The 23972-nt window shown below is 37.0% G+C and overlaps 1 protein-coding gene across 1 annotated transcript in view; it reads left to right on the top strand.

Annotated features, from left to right (window-relative positions):
• Positions 1-23972, top strand: part of PRSS12 (serine protease 12) — a 77642-nt gene that overhangs the window by 49742 nt on the left and 3928 nt on the right. Inside the window, exons 9-11 of the mRNA XM_047091202.1 lie at positions 6405-6610; positions 9792-9870; positions 10580-10702. Coding sequence (XP_046947158.1) covers positions 6405-6610; positions 9792-9870; positions 10580-10702 — 408 coding nt within the window. The remainder of the gene's footprint in view (positions 1-6404; positions 6611-9791; positions 9871-10579; positions 10703-23972) is intronic.

Here is a 23972-nt window from a genome sequence, read left to right as displayed (position 1 = left end):
ATTTGAGGATCCACATACTGATTCCCATAAAGCCATGCATCCTAAGAAAGTCATCTTCTACTCCCAGGAGCACTTACATCCCAGTGTAAAGACTGTCTAATGTATTGAAATTGTCTGCTGTGAATTACTGCCTGGCTGTAGCCTAGTGGGAAGTCCCTTCCCTTTTTTCTATAGATGACACAGTCCTTAGTTGATAAAAAAAAAAGTCACAGAAAGTTTTTTTAAATTCCACTACATTGCTGAGAATTTAATCATGCACTTTTATTAGTTAAAATGTTCCCTAACTTCTATTTCTAATGTATCTAAAATGGTGCATTCTTTTAGTCTGTAAGTTGATAAATTTCTAAGAAATCATCCTTCATTTTATTTAATGGGTCTAATTTTATTTTCTATACATTTATCTCTACCTATCATCTACTTCTATGGTATTTATGATGATTTTTTGTCTGTTCTTTGTGTACTCTTCTGTTTTTTTATATGCAAGCAACCCAATTTTCTACTTTCATTCTTTCCTTTCTTTAGTGGTTGGACACTCAGCATTCTTATTGTTTTACTGGAAGTTCTGTTTAAATTTTTAGCAAACATGCTGGCATATTTTCTTACCAATTTCAGAAATTATCTGTAAGTTTCCCTTAGCATGCTATTATTTACTTTCTACCTCCACTCATCCTCACTTCCCACACTGATGGGAATCACCTGGGAGTTTAATTTCAGAATGCCATTAATTTTTTATTTTCTTTGAATGATGTCTATTTGAATTTCAAAAGGCTTAACATTATACAACCACATTGTCAACAATTATTTCTGTTTTTTTTAAAAAAGATTAATAAAATAAGCAATATTTGGCGATTCCAACTCAGAAAAAGGAAAGAAAATACAACTATACAAAAATACAAATATACATTAGAGAAAAGAAAAGGAATACGAGCAGATACACATATCTGGTTAAAAAAATTATAGAATACTGTGAACTACTTTTAGCTAATAAACTTGGAAATCTAGATGAAATGATCAATTATGTAGGAAACCACATTTTCAACAAAAATATAATTATGAAAATTGATAGAAAACCTAAATAGATTAGTGATCACGGAAGCAATGACTCTGATTTTTTTGCTGAGGAGTTTTGACTGATCTTCAATTCAGGTAATTCCCAAGTTATATAAATTGATGCAGAGTGGGAAAAAAGATGGAAATCTTTCCATTCATTTTATGAGACTAATGTAAATTTATTTCATGACTAGATAATCCAAGTATACTCACACACACATCAAGAAAACTATCTTCCATCTCATTAATCTACATACAAAAATTCAAACAAAATATTAGCAAATTTAATCCAATGGTGTATTTAAACAGATTTGAAGAAATGGGAGTCTATTGCAAGAATATAAAAATGGTTCAAAGTGAGGCATTCAATTAATGTATTTCAGTGTATTATCTATAAATTAAAACAAATATGATCAACTAATAATGGCAAAACTTTATATGTTAAAAATCACCATTTCTTCCTTATGTCTCTTAGGAAGCTTAGGATAAAATAAAACTACCTTACCTTTATATCACATTCATCAAACAGGAACAAAACAAGCATGCCTGCTATTACTTCAATGACTCAGTATTATCTGAAAGTCCCACTATCATTAAGCATTGAGATACCAGTATTGAAAAGGAAGTCAGAATTGTTACATGAATAATGTGATTGTCCAACTAAAAAACCCAAGAGAACCAATGGGAAAGACACTAGAACTAGTGTTATTTTTTAAAAGGCAATAGTTGCTATAAGCTAAGTAGAAAATAAAAAGAAATAAAAGATCATTTAGAGGGTACAAAACCCAAAAACCAAACAAAAAACCCAAAAACAACCTAACTAGGAATAATCACAAGAATTGAGACCTATATGAAAAAAAGTAAATCTTTACAAAGGTAGAAAAGTTAATAAGTGATATACAACAATCCTGAATGGGAAGACAGAATAGAGATTATTCATTAAATGCTGCCCTTATAAAAATCTTTTTATTTTCTTGGTGTGGCTGAGGGTAGGGGTGGGGAGAGGAACTTGACTTCAAAAGTCATCTGGAATCAAATCCATGTGGTACTGGCACAGGAATAGGCAAGAAGTCAACGATACTAACTACAGCAGTGATTATCAACCTCGGGTGTACACTAAGATCACATTGAGAGTTAAAAGAATATTACCCATGACCAGCCCCATTCCCATGGATTTTACTTTAATTGATGTCAGGTGGGGTTCAGGTTTTGCTATAATATAAAAGCTTCCAGGGGCACCTGGGTGGCTCAGTCGGTTCAGCTTCTGACTTCGGCTCAGGTCACGATCTCACCGTCTGTGAGTTTGAGCCCCGCGTCGGGCTCTGTGCTGACAGCTCAGAGCCTGGAGCCTGTTTCAGATTCTGTGTCTCCCTCTCTCTCTCTAACCCTCCCCCGCTCATGCTCTGTCTCTCTCTGTCTCAAAAATAAAAAAAAATAAAACATTAACAAAAATTAAAAAAAAAAAAAAAGCTTCCAAAGGTAATTTTAATGTGTAGCCAAGATTGGGGATTACTGTATTATAAAGACCAAAAAATGACTTATGTACATGTAAGCATGATAAATGTTAAATTATAAAGACTTTTAGAGGTGCCTGGGTAGCTTAATCGATTAAGTGGCCGGCTTCAGCTCAGGTCATGATCTCATGGCTCATGGGTTTGAGCCCAGTGTCGGACTCTGTGCTGACAGCTCAGAGCCTGGAGGCTGCTTCGGATTCTGTGTCTCCCTCTCTCTCTGCCCCTTCCCTACTCATGCTCTGTCTCTCCCTGTCTCTAAAATATATAAAAACATTTAAAAAACATTTTTTAAAAAGCCTTTCAAATCAGTGGGAAAAGTTACTGGGACAATGACCTTAGGGACAAAAATAAAACTATATCCCATACTAACACTAAGCAGAAATAAATTCCAGAGAGATCAGAACTATGATGCACAAAATAAAGCAGAAAAACTTTTCTTTGAATAATCACATTTTAATTATACATATTTCAAATGAATAACTTGCTTCCCAAAGACTTGCCCTGTATTCAGCAATATATATCCAGAACCTTAAAAAATGTTTATACCTGTTGAACAAAAATACTAGTTCTGGGAAGAAATCTAAGCTGTCCACAAAAACTTCTGTTTAAGAGTGTGTGTGTGTAACAGACTCTTAAATAAGGAGAACAAACAGAGGGTTACTGGAGGGGTTGTGGGAGGGGGGATGGGCTAAATGGGTAAGGGGCATTAGGGAATCTACTCCTGAAATCATTGTTGCACTACATGCTAACTAATTTGGATGTAAATTTAAAAAAATGAAATTAAAAAAAAAAAAGAAAGAAAACAAACTGATAGTTACCAGAGGGGAGGTGGGTGAAATAGGTGATGGGGATTAAGGAGTGCACTTGGGATAAGCACCAGGTGATGGAACTGAAATCATGATATTGTAGATGTGAAACTAATATAACACTGTATGTTAACTATACTGGAATTTAAAATAAAATTACATTTAGAAAAAAAGAAAGTGTGTGTGTATATATAATTATAAAAAGTCTTGAATTTTAAAAGTAAATGTGCAGCAGTGGGGAAATAAACTCTAATTTTTCTATGTTAAAGTTTGATGTAGAACTCCTTGAATAGGCATCACCTATAGCTTATGAAAAAATAGATTTCTAAGTCCCACTGGTGATACACTCACTCAGAATCAACCCAAGTGGTCTTTTAAGTACTCTGAAGTTTGAGATCTACTACACTAATGTGTACAATGAATTTTTTTAACCACTAAAAATTATAGTTAGTTTTTTCCCCATAAATATGTACAGGAAGGGAATGTACCCAGATGCTAACAGTGTGTTGTTGGGAATTTTTATATTTTTATGTGTAAATTTGATACAGTGAGCATTTATTACTTCTATAGTTATTAAATAAGTTTTATATTAAAAAAGACTTACTCTAAGAGTACTGTAAGAATAATCTGTTTGGGCATAGGGATCTTTTACAACTTACTACTAGCTGTATCAGTTTTTTTCTTTTTCTTTTCTTTTTTAATTAATTTATTTATTTTGAGAGAAAGCACAAGCAGGGGAGGGGCAGAGAGAGAGGGAGAGAGAGACTCTCAAGCAGGCTTCGCACCCCATGCTGAGCCTGATGTGGGGCTCAATCTCACAACCTTGAGATCATGACCTGAGCCGAAATAAAGAATCAGGTGCTTAACCAACTCAGCCACCCAGGTGCCCTGTGTCAGTTTTGAAGTGAATGTGTTGCCAACCACAAGCATGTGAGGCCAGTTCTCATTGCTGAAGAGGGTCTTTCAAATTAATTTCTCAGATGATTTGTATCAATAAACTTTGCTAAGATTCCTGCATAATTATAAGGAAAGTATAATAATTTTACCTTAGTTAAGTAGAATATGTTTTTATGTCAGAAATCTGGGCCAAATTGTCATTTTTAATGAGTCAGTTTCTTTTAATTTGACACCTGCCTTTTGCCTGTTTTTCTCTTGGGTTGTTAAGGTTTTAAAACTTTTTTTAATGAATTTTGAGAATTCTTTTTATTTTTTATGAGAATCGATTCTATTGGATAGATTCACCAACAAATATATTTGTGAATATGTAATACAATATATGCATCAACTTTTTAATTTATCTTTTAACTTTCCTTAGGGTGGTTTTTAGTAAAGTAGCATTCTTAATTTTTATTGAATATATTAGTCCTTTAATTTAAAGTATACCATCTGTGTCTTGTTTAATAAATCTTTCCCTACTTGAAGTTGTAAGGATAATTCAAAATAAAACTTTGCTTTCGTAATTTTGCCATCTATTTATCAGGAATTGAGTTTTGAATGTGGTGTTAGTTTGAAATATTTCACTTTCAGCTTTTATATTTGGATATTTAAAAAGAAGTACTGTGTAATTAAGAACAAACAACAAAAAAGTAACATACCAAAGTAAATGTTCCTTCTATTTGTGATTCCTGGTTTTCTCTTTCTCCTCTAAAAATCAGATGTTTTTACTTTTAAAGTAGTCTTTAAAATGTTTAGTTCCCTGGGTTATTATCTAACCTCATAATTTTCTTAGCAATTTTAACCAATTTTAAAAACACTGTTATGTTCTTTAAGAAAATTTTGAGATGATTTTTTTTCCTGCTTAAATTAGAGTTTAAGGGGCACCTGGGTCACTCAGTGGGTTAAGTGTCCAACTCTTGGTTTCAGCCCAGGTCACATTTTATGCAAGATTGAGCCCTGGATCGGGCTCTGTGCTGACAGCATGGAGCCTGCTTGGGATTCTCTCTCTCCCCTCTCTCTTTGTCCCTCCCCTGCCCATGTGCATGTGTTCAATCTCTCTCTCTCAAATAAGTAAACTTTATTACTAAAAAAAAAAATGGCCTCATAGTTGTGAGATTGAGCCCCACTTTGGGCTCCGGGCTGGGTGTTGGAGCCTGCTTAAGATTCTCTCTCCCTCTCCTTTAGCCCCTCCCCCCTCATAAAAAATAAAATAAAGGGGTGCCTGGGTGGCTCAGTTGGTTGAGCGTCTTACTCTTGATTTCTGCTCAGGCCATGATCTTACAGGGTTGTGGGATTGAACCCCAATCATGGGATTGAGCATGTAAGCTGCTTAAGATTCTCTCTCTCTGCCTCTCTCCCCCATCATGTGCTCTCTCTCTCTCTCTCTCTCTCTCTGTCTCAAAAAACAGAGCGTGTAGTCTGCTTAAGATTCTCTCTCTCTCTCTCTCTCTCTCTCTCTCTACCTCTCTCCCCCGTCATGCACGTGCTCTCTCTCTCTCTCTCTCTCTCAAAACAGAATAAAAATGAAATAAAAAAATGTTAAATAGTTGAAATTAGGGGTGACTGGGTGGCTCAGTTGGTTAAGCATCTGACTTTGGCTCAGGTCAGGATCTCGTGGTTCCTGAGTTCCAGCCCTGTGTGGGGCTCTGTGCTAACAGCTCAGAGCCTGGAGCCTCCTTCAGATTCTGTGTCTCCCTCTCTCTCTACCCCTTGCCTGCTCACACTCTGTCAATCTCTCTCAAAAATAAAATATTTTTTAAACATTAAGAAATAATAAAAAATTGAAATTAAAAACAAAAACAAAAACTAGAGTCAAAGACTATCATTAATTTTTGACATGCCATTAAATGTGACTTTCTTAGCAAAACTTAAATTAGAGGCACCCAGGGCAGTAAAGAAACTGTGGGCTAGCAAAACAAAGAAGGTAGAGTTATCTCTTTTAAGCTTGTTTTTGATAGTCATGAAATAAAAATTTTTTTAGCATACATAGATGCTAAGTTTAATATACTAAAATTAATTGAATGAGAGTATATGTTGTGATGTGTTAAAATGTATGAGTGACTGGTTCTCCACATCCTCAAGAACGCTCTGTTTCCAGGGGCCCTGCCAGAGCAAGAACCATGGCTTACTTCGGGGAAGGGAAAGGCCCCATCCATGTGGATAATGTGAAGTGCACAGGAAATGAGCGGTCCCTAGCTGACTGTATCAAACAAGATATTGGAAGACATAACTGCCGCCACAGTGAAGATGCAGGAGTCATTTGTGATTATTTTGGCAAGAAGGCAACAGGTAACAGTAATAGAGGTAAGTCATTTTCCAGGGCCTGTACAAGTCAAAGAGTGTTCTTCACTTGATTAGTATCAGCAGTACTTTGATAACAAAAGTCTGCTTCATAAGACTGTATATAATCCCTGGTTCCTTGTGCTCATATTTAGAGGCAGTGGTTTCCTGACAAACCTGACTGGATGGGGCTTACAGGGAGAGCAGAGCTCAGGGGCAAGAGTGGATTTACAGGATTTGTAATCTCTGGCATCCGGCCCTTTCCACGTTCTCAGCCATTTCTGTACCATTCCTTCTCTGGATGTGATAAAACTGTCAAACTTGTCGGTATCCTTGAAGATTTAGAACTGATAATTACTTCACAAAAAACAAGGCCAGAAATGACAATTTAAAGATATGGCATAGAAAGGAACTTCTTCTTCCACTCTCACTAGTATTTTAAACAATAGAGATACATTTAAAAGTAATTGCAAAAAGGTTATCTTTTGTAGATTTTATTCTCTGAAATTAAAAAATGTAAGGGAAATGAGAAATAATCTTTCAGTACAACACAGTAATAGGTGTTTTATACTTAAATAGAAAGGTCATTGAAAGCTGAGTGTAACTTTTATGAAACAAATACTGCTTTAGAATAAAGAAGTAGCTATTTTGTGGAAAACTGGTTACATTTTATGAATAGAACAATGATCTCTTTATGTGTTTTGAAAGCTCAGAGTTTTGATCATTGGATTTTCTGAAAAGTAGGTGTATCTGTATTTAAACATTCTCTTCCTCTAACATTTTTTTTTTTCAACGTTTTTTTTTATTTTTATTTTTGGGACAGAGAGAGACAGAGCATGAACGGGGGAGGGGCAGAGAGAGAGGGAGACACAGAATCGGAAACAGGCTCCAGGCTCTGAGCCATCAGCCCAGAGCCTGATGCGGGGCTCGAACTCCCGGACCGCGAGATCATGACCTGGCTGAAGTCGGACGCTTAACCGACTGCGCCACCCAGGCGCCCCAACCTCTAACATCTTTTAATTGCTAAAGACCATGCAAAAATGAACTGGATGTTGTTAATATGATTCTTCACTGTCTGAGGAGCTTTTGAGTATGAAGAGTACTTACAACCTTTTGTGCTTTGTTTTATACACACACACACACACACACACACATAATCGGCTTACTAAATCATATATTTAATATTATTAAATAGTATACTTATATACAAGTATTAATTATAACTTATTAAAGTGCCTTCAGTAATTTAAACTATAGTTAAAAATTGAATATAGTTAATTCTTTGGATTATGTCAAATTTCTTAAGCGGTAGAAAAACATAAAAATTCAATAATTGTAAAATGTTTTTGCTTTGGATTCTCTCTCTCTGCCTCTCCCGCACACTCTTTCTCTCAAAATAAATAAGTAAACTTAAAAAAAATATTTCCTCTTAGACAAGCTGGATTACATAATTTGGTTTGTTAACCCTGATTTTGTATTGAGGCTCAAGACCTAGTGACTTCTATGAGGGGACTGAAACTCAAGGCATTGGTTATTGGTCATCTGATGGGATCCTTTTATAAATGAATTTCATTTTGCTTAAAAAAATTTTTTTTGTAGCCGTGGATTTTACGCCTTATTAGATTTTACACTTTTGCAATCTGGTGCTTTGCCCTGGAATGATGTAAACTTTCAGTTTTGCTTGCTCAGTATTACATCATTCTTTATCTTGGCCTTATATACATTGACCTGACTTGGACCATTATTGGAAACTTATGTTTTTCTAATGTCTTATAATTTGCTGTGTCATCTAGAGGATTCATATCCTAAGAGATGAGAATTAAAGTTTGACAGCATGCCTCTGAGATCACTTGGCAAATTAATGATCTTGGTAAACATTGTTGAACCTTTTTCTCCATGAAGAAATAACTAGTGTTGATCCCCTACTGAGCTCACTTCTACCTGGTTATTATGGGGGAATATTAGTGCAGACTAGATTTTCATGCTCTTGGCACAATTCCCCACCTTCTCTTCTTACACAGATAGAAAAAGTGTCAATCTATACTTGGTACACATGTACTTAACCAAAGAAACAAAATACCCCTGTAGAGATTCCCCTCCTTCTAAAATTATTTTTAAAATAGCTATACTTTGGGGCACCTGGGTGGCTCAGTCAGTTGAGTGTCCGACTTCGGTTCAGGTCATGATCTCGCAGTCTGTGAGTTCGAGCCCCACGTTGGGCTCTGTGCTGACAGCTCAGAGCCTGGAGCCTGCTTCAGATTCTGTGTCTCCCTCTCTCTCTGCCCCTTCCCTGCTCATGCTCTGTCTCTCTCTGTCTCAAAAATAAATAAAAACATTTAAAAAATTTTTTTTAAATAGCTATACTTTATTTTATTTACTTTCTTTCATATACCACCTTTTCATATATTTTCATTCTTAATTCTTTTTTTATGCTCTTGTGAGAGTCTGTTATCTTGGGAAATTTGACTGTATTACCTAAAATGCCACTTAGTTTGTTTAGTAAACCCTTTCCATATAATAATATGCTATATGAGTAAAATATAAATGTAAATATAGATCAGAATCCCATTCTAAGTTACATTTTGTGTAAGTGGCCTGGAAAGTATTGTATGTGAAAAGCAAATTACTTAGACCTGTACTACCTTTGCAATTCTCTTGTTTTGTTTAATGTTCCTGCACTCCGAAACAGTCTCTGTAATCAGCAGAGGGAGGGCTGTAGGCGCCCGTGGGATGACATGCTGGACAGGGTCACAGCTGAATGTGGGAAACCTCATAAAGTTCCTTGTCTGCTTGTGAATTCTTGTTGCCTTGGCTAAATGAGAAGACTTTTCTTTCTTTTTTTTTTTAATTTTTTAATGTTTGTTTATTTTTGAGAGACAGAGCACAAGCGGGGGAGGGGCAGAGAGACAGGGAGACACAGAATCCAAAGCAACTTGCAGGCTCTGAGATGTCAGCACAGAGCCCAACACGGGGCTCCAACTCATGAACCGTGAGATCATGACCTGAGCCAAAGTTAGTCGCTTAACCAACTGAGCCACCCAGGCACCCCTACTTTTAATTTTTATTATAAGAGAAGGTATCCTATAATTTGAGGAGAAAAGATGTTTTAAAATAGAGAAAGAAACGGCAGGAGACTGTGTCACTTGTGTCTTTGTCCCACTGTCAACAATACAACAGTCTGATTAATAACCTCTGTCTGCTTCAGAATCCCTCTCATCTGTTTGTGGTTTGAGATTACTGCACCGTCGGCAGAAGCGGATCATTGGTGGGAAAAATTCTTTAAGGTAAAAGGTCCTTCAGAGATTTTACATATTACAAAACTATTTATGTACATACAGTGTTACAAATTGGGGGTTTTTCTACTATGATATGAGGGATTTATTTTACTTACTTAATTTCCTAAATTAAATCCAGATTACATGTTTTTTTTTCTTTTAATCTACATTTACTTTATATAGACTGTGTTCTTAGATCACTACCTCCTGATTTATACAATAGATACGTTGCTGAAAAGTTATATTGTTGAATCTCACTAAGAGGAGGTCTGAAAAATATGTAACTACAAAATTCATTTAATTTAGAATATATTTGTTTTAGACTTGACTCTTTTAAATGTATTTTTTTTTTTTTATTTGTTGCGTTTACTAATGGAAACCCAGTACTTTGCTTAATGAAATACTTCTTCGGGCTGCTTAGGTGAGGTAGTGAGGAGAGAAAATACACTTCAAGCAATGAAATATAGAGAAGACTGAGTTTTTTCCACGAGTGTCAGAGGTGGGTGGGATGCATACAAATGTCCATAAGCAGATCTTCAGTGTGGTCTGCTCCAGTTTGTAGGGGTACCATTTTCAAAGTAGGGAGAGATCTTACCTGCTAGGGTCCCTTTTATGTGGCTTTCCTCCCACCTGCAAGCCTTCCAAGTCATTGTCTTAATGGATGCTTTTCTTTGCTTTTCTCCCTTATACGGACTCAAGTGGCTTACTTTCTTCTTAGGGGTGGTTGGCCTTGGCAAGTGTCCCTCCGGCTTAAGTCATCCCATGGAGATGGCAGGCTCCTTTGTGGGGCCACACTTTTGAGTAGCTGCTGGGTCCTTACAGCAGCACACTGCTTCAAGAGGTACGTGTCCACCTTTCCAAACAAGTCCGTTGGGTTCTTATTTGACAGTGCTTCCAATTCCTTCCTGCTCCATAGCATACTAGAAACTTGGGGTGACAGAGCCAGGCTACCAATCTTCTTTACCTGTGCCCACGGCACTGTGGAAGTGGGGGAGGTAACAGAAGGAGCAACGAGAGCCCTCTGGAAGCCACTTGCTACGCCAGTGTTAAAGCAAACTCTGTATTTGGGGGAAGAGAAGATGCATTTTGGGAGAGGAGGCAGCTATGTTAGTGCTTCCCTCAAGAACTTATCTGAGGGTGAAATCAGATCCCAGTAGACCTAGAGGAGATCTCAGATGACCCAGTAGTGGATACTAAGAGTAGGGAGTGAAGTTTTTATTGTTTTTTGATCCTTTGGATCTTGGTGTTTTGTGTCTTTTAGATTTCTCTATTTGTACCTTCTAGAAAGTCCAGGTTGCATCCTGATTATTTCCTCATCTCCCAAACATTTTATCACTTCAGTCTGAAGTCTTTCCAGTTGAGAGGGGAGGCCATACAGAGAAAAATTGGTGTGCCAGAGTCACACTGCTCATGGTGGCAGTGTCTGCACTAGGACCTGGCTCTCCTTTGTTCTTGTCCTGTGTTCTTTTGTGGGCCTGACTAATGGCCATTTCCTCAGCATGAATTTTGGGATTTAAAAATGTATACCAATCCTTGGCAAAATATTGATAATTAGTGAAGCAAGGTGATTATACAGGAGTTTCACTGTGTTATTCTAATTGTGTATATTTGAAAATGGTCATAATAAAAAGTCTTATTTAAAATGTAGAACATGTCATTGAAAAATTCTTACAAGCAAGAATTTGTTTTATATTTTTCCATATGTGATACAAGGCTTCACTGTATATGTACAATTTATCCATATAGGTTTTGTTCACTTTAACCACCATGTGAATTTTAACTCCTATTGTAAGGCTAAATCACAATTTATTTAGTCCCCTACTAATGGATAGTTAGTTGGTTTCAATTCTTTCACTATGAAAAAACAATGCTGTAATAGACATCTATTGTATGTCTCATTGGGTACACATATGTGGGAGCATTTTGCTAGAGTATGGGCACAATTCAGTTTTACTCAGCACTATTAATTTATTTTCTAAAGTAATTGCATCCATTTATATCATGACAGTAGGTAAGTCCATTTCCTCAAGTCCCCACTTCAACTTGATATTATCTATCAACATTTTTAATTTTTGTCAATCTTAGACTTTTTGGATTTCTTTTCAGTTCCACTTCCCTGATTAGTGTCTTCCTCTTTCATGAATTTCTTTGTTCATATTCTTTGCTTATCTTTCTATTGGATTGTCTTTTTGTAATTGATTTAAAAAATTTGTTCTCTGTACAGAGTCTTTGTTGTTATGTGTTATAAATACCTTTTCTCAGTCTGGGGTTATGTCCTGTCCACTTGTTTAAAATCTTTTTCTTGGGGCGCCTGGGTGGCGCAGTTGGTTGGGCGTCCGACTTCAGCCAGGTCACGATCTCGCGGTCCGGGAGTTCGAGCCCCGCGTCGGGCTCTGGGCTGATGGCTCAGAGCCTGGAGCCTGTTTCCGATTCTGTGTCTCCCTCTCTCTCTGACCCTCCCCCGTTCATGCTCTGTCTCTCTCTGTCCCAAAAATAAATAAACGTTGAAAAAAAAAATTCAAAATTAAAAAAAAAATAAATAAAAATAAAATAAAATCTTTTTCTTATGAAGATATTTTAATATCTTCATTTAATATGTTTAATATGTGTCAATTTTTTAAGTTTGATAAAATTTTTTATATTTATTTAAAATATCCTTTCCTAGGGGCACCTGGGTGGCTCAGTCGTTTAACTGTCTGACTTTGGCTCAGGTCATGATCTCACAGTTTGTGAGTTCGAGCCCCCCCGTCAGGCTCTGTGCTGACAGCTCGGAGCTCGGAGCTCAGAGCCTGGAGCCTGCTTCCGATTCTGTGTCTCCTTGTCTTTCTGTCCCTCCCCCACTTGTGTTCTGTCTCTATCAAAAATAAATATTAAAAAAAAATTTAAAATATCCTTTCCTAGCCCCACATGATGAAGATTTTATCTTACTTCTTCACTAAGAAAATGTATAATTTTGTTCATGTTTAGGTTTTTAATCTGTTTACTGTTTATTTTTTGTATACTGAGAAAGGAGCCTCATTTTATACTTTCATGGATAGTTAGTTTACCAGCACTTTGTATTGAACATTACATTCTTTTTAAAAAAATTTTAAATATTTTTTTGTATCTAATGATGGAGCTTTATTTTTTCTTTTCTTTTTTTTTTTTAAGTTAAATCTTAGTTATGAACATTACATTCTTTACCCAAAGATTTATGTCAATTATCTTGTATGCTCAGTTCTCATATATCTTTGTTTCTAGGATCTCTATTCATTTCCTTTTATCTATTTTGGTAAATATTTATGAAGTAATCTTCCATTTGTAAAGTGTGCAGAAGACACATATCTATATTTTACATAGCCTTTGTCATTTCTGGGATAATAATTGAGTTTGAGAGTTCACCTATATATCAGTGGGTTTAATACATTCATGTGTTACATCAACGGCACACAAAATAAAGATTATATTCATTCATTGACTTAACAAAAATTTAATATTCCCAGGAATATGCTATAGGATATAGTGGAGAGAAGACAGATAAGGATCGTTGCTATGATAAGAATTTTCAGTGTAGCTATAGGAACCCAGAAGAGGGAGATATTGATATTGCTGATAAAATAGTATCAAAAAAAAATTCAGGGCACAATTTTTAAAGTGTGGTCTTTCCACCACAATATTAGATACATTTAGCTTGTTAAAAATTCAGATTCATGGGCCCCTCCTCCAGATCTACTGAATCTTTAGAGCCAAGCCTCAGGAGTTGGCATTTTTATCAAGCATCTCTGATGATCCTTCTCAACACTAAAGGTTAAGACCCACTTGCCTAGTGGATGAAACAGAATATGATCTGGATATGTTTGAAGAATGATGTGAGGAATGTGAAGAATGATGTGAGAATGATATGTTTGAAGATGATATGAGGAAGAATGTAATAGAGCTCGTAGGATACTTATCCATGTCCTATTCAACATATTAGTCACAAAACTAAAAAAGGACACTGATGGTAAATTAATTATATTTTTGGATGCCAGAAGATTGGGAGAGACACATATTGGAAGATAGGATACATCATGGGAAAAGATCTTGATAGTTTGATCCTAACAAGCAGTGCAGAATAAGAAGGAAGTAAAATGCTGACTTTAGTTCCAGGAAATGTGGCTTAAATGTAGCACACGTGAAAATGACCGCATGGGTTTTAGAGTCCTGCAGCCTTAATACAAGTCAGTGATGTAATGCAGTTGCTCACAAAGTTTATCAGTTTTGAGCAGCACTGAAAGAATATTGTCAGGGCAAAGCAGTGATGAGCCTAGCTATTCTTACTATGCTCAAGCTATTGTCAGAGACAAAAGCACTGTCACTATCAAACAGAGAGAACTTGGCTCAGTTCTGGGGGCCACATCATGAAAAAATGACATGGTACACCAGGGAAGGCAAACAGACAGGGGAGATCGTGTGGAATCAGATTAGATTTGTTACCTGTTGCTTCAGATACTTCAGATGTTAATGGGAGAAAATATAATTTTCATTTTAACCAAAGAGTTGTTTATTTTTTATTTACTTAACACTAGGACAATTCAGAGATGGAATGGGCTGTATGTGGGAGGAAGACTAAGTTCTGTTATGAAGTGTGTCCAAGCACAAGAGGTTGTATTCATGGATTGATAGAGACTGGAGCTGGGTAACCATCTAATGTTGAGAGAATAGTGGTGAAAGAAGCAGGAGACATATTTGAACGATGGGAGTTATTAAGATAGTGATCTGGAGTTTTGGTAGTGGACTTACAGTAGAGAAGCAGGAAAGACCCAGGGGTCCCTGGGTGGCTTAGTCAGTTAAATGTCCAACTCTTTATTTTATCTCATGTCACAATCTCATGTTTCATGAGATTGAGCCCCACATTGGGCTCTGCACTGACAGCGAAGAGCCTGCTTGGGATTCTCTTTCTCTCTCTCTCTCTCTCTCTGTCTGACCCTCCCGTCACTCTCACACACTCTCTCTCAAAAATAAATAAGTAAACTTTAAAGAGAGAGAGGGAGAGAAGCAGGAAAGGTCTGAAATGCTGGAATAGTGAATTTTTGTTTCATTCACTAGGTGGTGGGAAACCACTAAAGGTTTTGAGCCTTGAAATGTGATCTAAGAGGGGTTTTAAGATGAGTCATTGGGAGATATATAGGATTGATCTGAGGATATAAAGCAAAATTATTAATCCAGGAGTCTGTGAATGAGCTTCAAATTAGATGAAAAATCTTTGCACACATGCTACTGGAGTGACTCCAATTGGTCCGTGTTACCAAGTGATTAAGACTCACTATGGTAGGAACTGGAGGGAGACTATTGTAATAGAGATAGAAGATGGAAAAGAAAAGGAGGGAGAGAAGGTAGAGTCATGGTGACAAAAGTCAGTAGAACTTGGTACCGTGTAACAAGAGACTTGGATCTGGCCATTGAGACCAAGGTCACAGTTCTCCAATTTTAACTATTCACTTTTGTGAAAATTATTTTGTCTCTTGGAGCCTCAGTTTTCCCACTCATGAAATGAAGGCAATAATATTCCACAGTGAAGAACAAAGGACCTGCTAAATGTCTGAAAGTATTTTATAAAATGTGAAATTCAAAACAAATGTTGGTTGTTATATGTTAGGGTTCCAAAAAGAGAATCAAAGATTATTATTTTCAACAGTAGAAAATTCTGGGTGATTTTATTCCACTGACCACTGGAGAAGAATAAGGTAGGAAACTACAAGGAACCTGGAGAAGCCTGTCTTAGGGTTTAGAGGTTAGGCAAAATAATTCAGTAGGTTCAGTTTAGATTATCCTGTTTTCTAAATGCTTCATCTTTTAAGTCTCTGCTAAAAGTTACAGACTTCAGGGTTCAAGGCTTAAAGTATTAAGTAGGGAAATTACCCAAAAATTCCACTTGAGTTGAACACTTTGATCTGACTTTTGGAAGGTCTTTTTCATTTTCTTTCTTTCTTTCTTTCTTCTTCTTTTTTTTTGTTTTTTGTTTTTGTTTTTTTGCTACATGTTTGGGTTTGGGTTTTTTTGTTTACATGTCATTATTCCTCCTCTGGCCTGCTCCTTCTAGATGATTGCTTGAAGTCAGAAATCATCTCCTTTCTGTTTATAAACCTAGTGTCTAATATATTACTTGGCACATAGGATATACTCCTAAATGGTTGTTGCATGATGAAAGTGAGGGCTTAGTTGCCAGATAGTGGATATATTTAAGAAGGTTTGACTCTTTAGAGAATGGTGGTATTTTAAACCTGGATCAACAGATAATTCCTTCCATATGTCATTTCTGAATTTCTTCCCTTTATCTGCACAGAAGATAAAGACAGTTGATTAAAAAGCAGAGGAGCAGATTATGATATGCAGCATTTTGATGTATTTTAGATATAATGCAAGATTCTTTTAATGTGTGTAGGGAGAAAATTATTTTGCAAATGTGTTTTATATCCATCTGCCTTGGTCTGTAACCTTTACCAGATTTCATAGACTTCCTGTTTTGAAGTGCCTAAGGAGCTACAGCTCACATCTTTATTGCAGTAAGCTCATTAAAAGGCATAAGGACAGTTACTAGTGATTAGAATAAGCTCCAAATTTTGTTTCTTTTCTGGGTTCAAGGACTTTGGATTAAAACAACCCTCCTTTAATCATCAGAAACTCTTAAATTTGCAAAAACAGATTTCCTCTGGAATTGCAGAGACTGCAACGTAGAAGCAATATTGTCATGTTCTGAAAGGTTACCTTCCTTTTAGATTTCTTGGGAGTGTAATTTAAGGTCTGCTGGTAGGGGACATTTGGTTTTTTTTTAATGTTTATTTATTTTTGAGAGAGAGCAAGTGAGCGAGCAGGGGGCACAGAGAGAAAGGGAGACACAGAATCCAAAGCAGGCTCCAGGCTCTGAGCTGTCAGCACAGAGCCTGACACAGGACTTGAACTCAAGAACTGTGAGATCATGACCTGAGCTGAAGTCAGATGCTTAACCGACTGAACCACCCAGGCACCCTGGGTATATTTTGGAATGAGCTTTCACTCCTGTTTTTTATTTGTATCTCTACTGCTTTAACTAGTGGACTGCTGCATATTCCATATAATGGGTTCTTGTTCATCAGGCCTTTTTTGGTGCCTAATTCTTGCAGTGATGATATAGGCCGGTGCTCTTGAACACCTATTTCTGAATAAGGCCTAGATTGCTGTTCCCATCTGTGTTATTTTATACTATGGATGACAGCTCTTTATGTTAATTTGTTTTGCCTTTGTAGTCATTCTTTTATATAATCCTCATATCTGAACAATCTAAGAATGATGGCCTGGGGAGGTTGAGATCACAATGCAGTTACTTCAGATCCACTATGCTGTTACCTTCATTTTATATAGTCTCTTTGCATGATAAGGATACTTTATTGTAAGGACGACAGTTCTAGTAATCAAATTCTAATTCGTTTGTAACTTTCACATGTTGTGATATGTTCTAAACACTTATTTTAATGCCAGCACAAAAACTGAGATAGTTGGTGAATCACCATTTAAACGTCTTCTATCTCATTCTTCACATTTTTCCCTAGTGTTAATGCAATACAGACGTTGGAATGAATGCAATATCCTGTTGGCATTTTGAAGTGGAAACTTGGGATAAATCAAGGGTTTTTGGAGTTCCTATGATTCTTATATGATATAAATTGCTTGCCTTTGATACTCTAAATTATGAGTATCATGATATGACCCTCTCTCTGTGGTGCTGCAGCAATATAAGTGAGAGAAAAATTCCTGAATATTACACTAATTCCTTCTAGTTGTTTGTTCTGGTAACAGACATCATATTGGAGGGAAGAGGACTCTCTTATTTCTGTGATTCTACTGCAAATTTGATTTGATCAAAAATATAGCTTTACCTGATTTTATCTTTCATTTTTTTCCTAGAAACACCATAGCAGCTGGAAATTGTTAAAGATTGTTGCTCTGTAAATCAGAAATGTCTAGGTCTTTGTAATTACAAAGATGAGGCACAGAGATAATGGAGTCACGTTTTAAAGACACAGAGTATCAGATGCTTAGCATATGCTTCATCATGACCTAGTATCTAGTAGAGTTCATTAAATTTTTTTTTTTTCAACGTTTATTTATTTTTGGGACAGAGAGAGACAGAGCATGAACGGGGGAGGGGCAGAGAGAGAGGGAGACACAGAATCGGAAACAGGCTCCAGGCTCTGAGCCATCAGCCCAGAGCCTGACGTGGGGCTCGAACTCCCGGACCGCGAGATCGTGACCTGGCTGAAGTCGGACGCTTAACCGACTGCGCCACCCAGGCGCCCCTAGTAGAGTTCATTAAGAACATGCTCTTTGGTGGTATACCTAATACTGTCAATCATGCTAAAACCATTTCCTGAATACACACACACACACACACACACACACACACATGACAGTGCAAGGTTCTACGGAGGCTTCTAAGCAACTGTAATCATTTATACAAGTAATTTTAGTCAATCACTTTTTTTATGTTTATTTGAGAGAGCGAGAGAACACGTGTGCGCATGTATGTGTGTGCATGCATGCACACACATGCAGGGAAGGGGCAGAGAGAGGGAAAGAGAATCCCAAGCAAGCTCCATGCTGCCAGCACAGAGCTCGACCTGGGGCTTGATCTTATGAACCGTGAGATCACGAACTGAGCCAAAATCAAGAGTCAGATGCTTAACCGACAGCCACCGAGGTGCCCAACTCTTCTATTTTTAATTCCAGTAATTTTTTGTTCTTTATTGTTCAGAATCTCAGAAAAATGAGGACATTGGATCTTACTAAGCCGCTGTGTTTCAGATCCTTTCTTGCTGAAGCCTGTCTGGTAATTTCATCCACTATTTGAGGGGTAGTTGAAGGCATTTCAGCAAAGCAAACAACTGAATGGTGTGTCAGCCGAAACCTGAAATGTTTGGTTTAGAAGCATTTTTGAATACAATAAAGTTTGTCTAAGTAACAAAAGCTGGACTAGTTTTTATGTTAAAAAAAAAAAAAGTTTCCTTTATATGTTTTCTTGAGAAGCCTAGAACTACAGTAAATGTTTTCAAAATCTGCAGTCATATTGGGAACCTCAGCCAAAGTATTATCCCTGAAGTATAAGAGAGGTGACAGTAGAAGACAAATATTTGGTTAGCAAACTAATCCAGTCTTCTGTTGGATGCTCTTCAAATTCCAAGCATGTGATTATGTCTAAAAATAATTGGAGTGAAAGGAGCGTGGGAATCACTGCTTAGGTTTACTGGTCCATTTCCTTAAATCAGGACAAGTTTAAAAGTGTAGGTACCAATAAAGAGATTCATTTGCCAAGAATAGTGTTTTTTTTCCCCCTTCTAGTCAGGTATATATATTATTTTTATTTTCAGTTTAATATCAACTCCTGATTGGTGAGCATACTAATTTTGGAGTAGATTTAAATCTACTGGCTGAAATCTGCTTGATTGGAGAACACAGAATATGTATGTAACGTGTATGAGTTTTGGGTTTTGATACCTTTATGTAATCTCTTACGATGCTCACTTCACTTGGAGAGATTCTAGACATGCAGGGGCAGGAGTTATCACTATGCCTTTAAGTCTTGGTTGTAGTGGTTCTCAAGCCTGACTGTGAATTGGAATCACCTATCGTTCTACATCAGCCCTATTAATTTAATATTTTCAGAGATTTGTGACCTAGACATTTATATATTAAAAAAAAAATTCTTTTTTATGTTTATTTTTGAGAGAGAGAGAGAGTGAGTAGGTGAGGGGTAGAGAGAGAGGGAGACACAGAATCCTAAGCAGGCTCCAGCCTCTGAGCTGTCAGTACAGAGTCTGACACAGGCTCGAATTCACAAACTGAGATCATGACCTGAGCTGAAGTTGGACGCTTAACCGACTGAGCCACCCAGGACACCCTAGGCATTTATATATTTAAAAGTGGTACAGGTGCTTCTAGTAAACAGCCAGCATTTAACAAGAACATTAGATATTTGGAGGATTTCAACAAGTGTAACAGAAACTTTAGTGATGGTGTTGTTATGAGAACTGGTGAGAAGCTGACTCTGATTTCAGTAAGTTAGGGATGACAGTATTATATATGTGCACGTGGATGCCTTTGAAAAGAAGTTATTTGGGGTGCCTGGGTGGCTCAGTCGGTTGAGCGGCCGACTTCGGCTCAGGTCACGATCTCGCAGTCCGTGAGTTTGAGCCCCGCATCGGGCTCTGTGCTGACAGCTCGGAGCCTGGAGCCTGTTTCGGATTCTGTGTCTTCCTCTCTCTGACCCTCCCCCGTTCATGTTCTGTCTCTCTCTGCCTCAAAAATAAATAAACATTAACAAAAAATTTTTTTTTTGAAAAGAAGTTATTTAACATACACTAAGACTTTTTTGTCTGTGCCAAGCACTTTGCTTAGTGCTGAAGATACGAAAGTGAGTATAGCATGGTCCTTACACTTAAGGAGCCTTTACCTGGGGAGACCTGACATCTTAATTTGTCTTAGAAATTGTTATAAATGCTCTGACAGTGCTAGTGAGAGTGTCAAAGGCAGGATTGGTCAGTTTTCGGGCAGGGCAGCAAGAGCTTCCTAGGAGGTTCTGGACTTGAGACTTGAGTGATAAAATCAGTTGTCATGTTAAGATGGTAGGTGGGGGATGATACTGCAAATAGTTCGAATAAAGGCAGGTGTGTGGGATACCTCTTCAAGCAGCTAAAATGACAGGGGCATGGAGACCAGGCTGAGGTCAGGTAGGCAAGAGCCATTCTTGGATGAATTTGCGTATCATTTAAGGAATTTGAACTTTATTGTGTAGATAGTGGAGAACTCTTGAAGGGTATATAGAAGAGTAGTTATATTGTCAGATAGAAACCTCACTCTGGCTGCAGTGTGAAGGAGGGACTGAAAAAGTTAAAACCTGAAGCAGCAAGGCCATTGGACAAGACTATTGCAGTAGTCCAGGAATGAAGGGGCACATTAAGGCAAGACTACACAAGACTTTAACACTTGGGTATTTTAAAACGAAATTTCCTTGTTGTAGAAATGTTTCTTTGTTTACTCGCTGAAGACCCAATTTTCAGATAATGTAGAATATATTTATACAGTTAGTTTAGATACAAGGATCATTTTAGTGAAGTGACACAGCTCTTTCAAAGAGTGGAAAATATTGTTGTAGTGACTTTTTTTTTTCAGGTTGAACAGTACTGTAATTATGTGAAAGGATATAAAAAGTTCACGTATGAAGGGAATGTCTCATAATCCAAGCTTAAAATTTATAGACAATGTAATAAACAATGTAAGAGACTGTATTAAAGAGATATAATAAAATAGGATGCCTAGTTTATGCCAAACTATTTCTCTAGACCAGTACTGTCTAGCAGAAATACAATGTGAGCAACAAATGTGACTTTTTCTAGTAGCCACATTAAAAGATAAAAAAATCCAAACAGGTGGAAATAATTTTAATATTTTATTTAACTTGGTATATCCAAAATAGCATTGCAAAATATAATATAAAATCGGGATATTTAATGCTTATTATCTATAGACACAATATATTTAGTATTCTTTTTCATACCAAGTATCCAAAATCCAGTGCATATTTTATACTTTTAGCACATTTTACTTCAGACCAACCACATTTCAAGTACTCCAGTAGCCACATTGGGCTACTGGCTACTGCACTGGACAATGAAGCTCAAGAGAATTTCTTCAATTCCATTCTAAAGATAATATGGAAACATTTCAGCACCACTTTCAAGGATGCATTCACAATTATTCTTTTTAGAAAGGCGTTAAATCACTTGAGGTTTTACCTTAAAACCTGAATACATTAATTAGTCATAGTGAATTTAAAAAAAAGTTTATTTTTGAGAGAGAGCAAGTGAGTGAGGGAGGGATGGAAAGAGGGGGGACAGAGGATCTGAAGCAGCCTCTGCACTGATAGCAGCAAGCCCGATGTAGGGCTTGAACTCACAAACCATGATATCATGACCTGAGCTGAAGTTGGGTGCTTAACCAACTGAGCCACCCAGGGGCCCCTAGACAAACTGAGTTTTTATAATATAGTATCAGTACCCAGAAAGTGGGAGTGAGAAGTAAATCTGATCTTTCTCCATGACTATTACTTTTTACTGTTTTAAGATGTGAAATAATCCCAAACTTTACTTAAATTTTGAAGTGGAACCCACAAGAGGATCTTCTCTGGGAACAATATATAAGAAGCTTTCTGAATTTAAAAGGTCTGTGATGACTTATGGTTGGAAAAGGGGAATCAAGGAAGCACAGGAAATTATTAGTATTATAGATCAAGAATAGGTGGATGTATAAGCTAAATCATCTTTGTAGCACTGTTCAGTTTTTTGGGCTGACATAGTTAAGAAACTTACTCTATATATTGCAAGCCCCACTTAGGGATGTTAGAGTGTTTGAACAACTTAGAACTTCCAGTAATTTTACAGGAGGAAATGGAAGGCTGTATTTAAATAGGCAGTCATTAGAAAACTCAAGTTTTCAATACAGACTTCTGTAAATTCACATTCAACTACAGGTCTCATATCTAGTATAAGACTTTCAAGTTTTCATAAAAAGAAAATTAAGGTGAGAGCTGTAAAATGTACGTATTTCTATCTCAACAGTCAGACGCTAGCACAAACCAGGTGCTAAGTTGATGAAACCATAGCTAGAGTTTGGCAGATAAAAGGAATGAGGGACTGAGTTTTTGCAAAGGAGTGATTGTGGAATCCAAGCCTGGTAAGAAGGGAAGTCATAGGCAAAGTGAGATTGAAATGAAAAAACTAGTGGGGTCAAAGGATTGAAGCGTAATGGGGTTGAAGAATGGTAGAGCTATAAAACTGTAAGGATAGGAGGTAGAAAGTAGGAGATGCTTTAAATCAAGACTTCAGAAATGTGTAGTATTTGGTGAATACAAGGTCTAAGTCTCATGACAGGAGCAGGTGGCTGAGATGGAGAATAGGCTCAATGCAAGTGAGGAAGTTAAGGAAGTAAATGGACATGGTATTGAAAGTTAAGCCTTTAAGACGTTTTAAGTACTGGTAGGGGGTAAGTGAGCAAGGTGCTATATAATCTTAAGTGAGAAAGAGTTAGTAACCTGGAAGTGGGTTGGATCATATTGTGTCTGTAGTTCTCAACTGTGGCTAATTTGCACCATAGGGGACATATGGAGATGTCTGGAGACATTTTTGGTTGTCACAACTGGGGTGTGTGTGTTTATGTGTCTGGATGTGTGTATACCTTCACTACCTTGTGAACAGAGGCCAGGGATGCTTCTAAACATCCTACAATGCACATAACAGCCTCTCACAACAAGGATTTCTCTGGTTCCAAATGTGAAAACAGTGCTAAGGTTGAGAAACTCTGCTTTAGGGGGATGCACCAGAATCAAGGTATGTTGGTTGAAAAAACAGGCTGAGAACTATCAATCTAGTAAATATTTCTACTTTAACTGAATACTTTAAAAAGACATACACATTAAAAATATCCATCCATCCATTCACTAAAAGACATATGCTGCATTCTCACCTAATGGGCATCACTATTATAGGTGTTTTAGAGTCATCAGTGAACATAAAGATCCCTGTGTCCTTAGTTACTTCTTGTTTAAGCAGGGGAGACAGGGGACAAGAGACGTAATAAATTAATCTGTTAGAAAGTGGTGTTAAAAAAGTGATTAAGGATATTGGGAGTGCTGGGGTATAGGAGGGCAAAAGGTGGGCTGCAGTCATCTCACTGAGGTGACATCTGGAGAAGGATTTAAGAGATGTGAGAATATAATAAATATATGTTGCCCTGAAAACATGGTTTTGGTTTGCATTCAGTTTACAGGAAAGGGGAGTAAAGTAGGTATGTGTTAAGTGCTTTGATGGATACAAAGTTAGACCAGCCATGGTTTCTGCCCTCAGAGAGCTTTGTGATGAGCTACTATCATGGAAATGATAGAAAAATGAAGACAGCAAATAACAAGACAGTAATTTTGCCCTATTCTATCTGTTCCTGTTTTGATCCTTTTTCATGGTAGGGAGATAACAGGTTAATGTTTAGCTGTTATTTTCCACTCATGCTGCACATTTGCTCCTTCTCAGAAAACCAGGCCAGGAACCTGGATTAAACAGTGATATGAA

This window comes from Lynx rufus, unplaced genomic scaffold (assembly GCF_022079265.1).
Source record: "Lynx rufus isolate CCGP_SWC_20201006 ecotype Redwood Valley unplaced genomic scaffold, mLynRuf1.p SCAF_3, whole genome shotgun sequence".
NCBI classification, from domain to species: Eukaryota; Metazoa; Chordata; class Mammalia; order Carnivora; family Felidae; genus Lynx; species Lynx rufus.
This window is presented reverse-complemented; position numbering and strand designations above follow the sequence as displayed.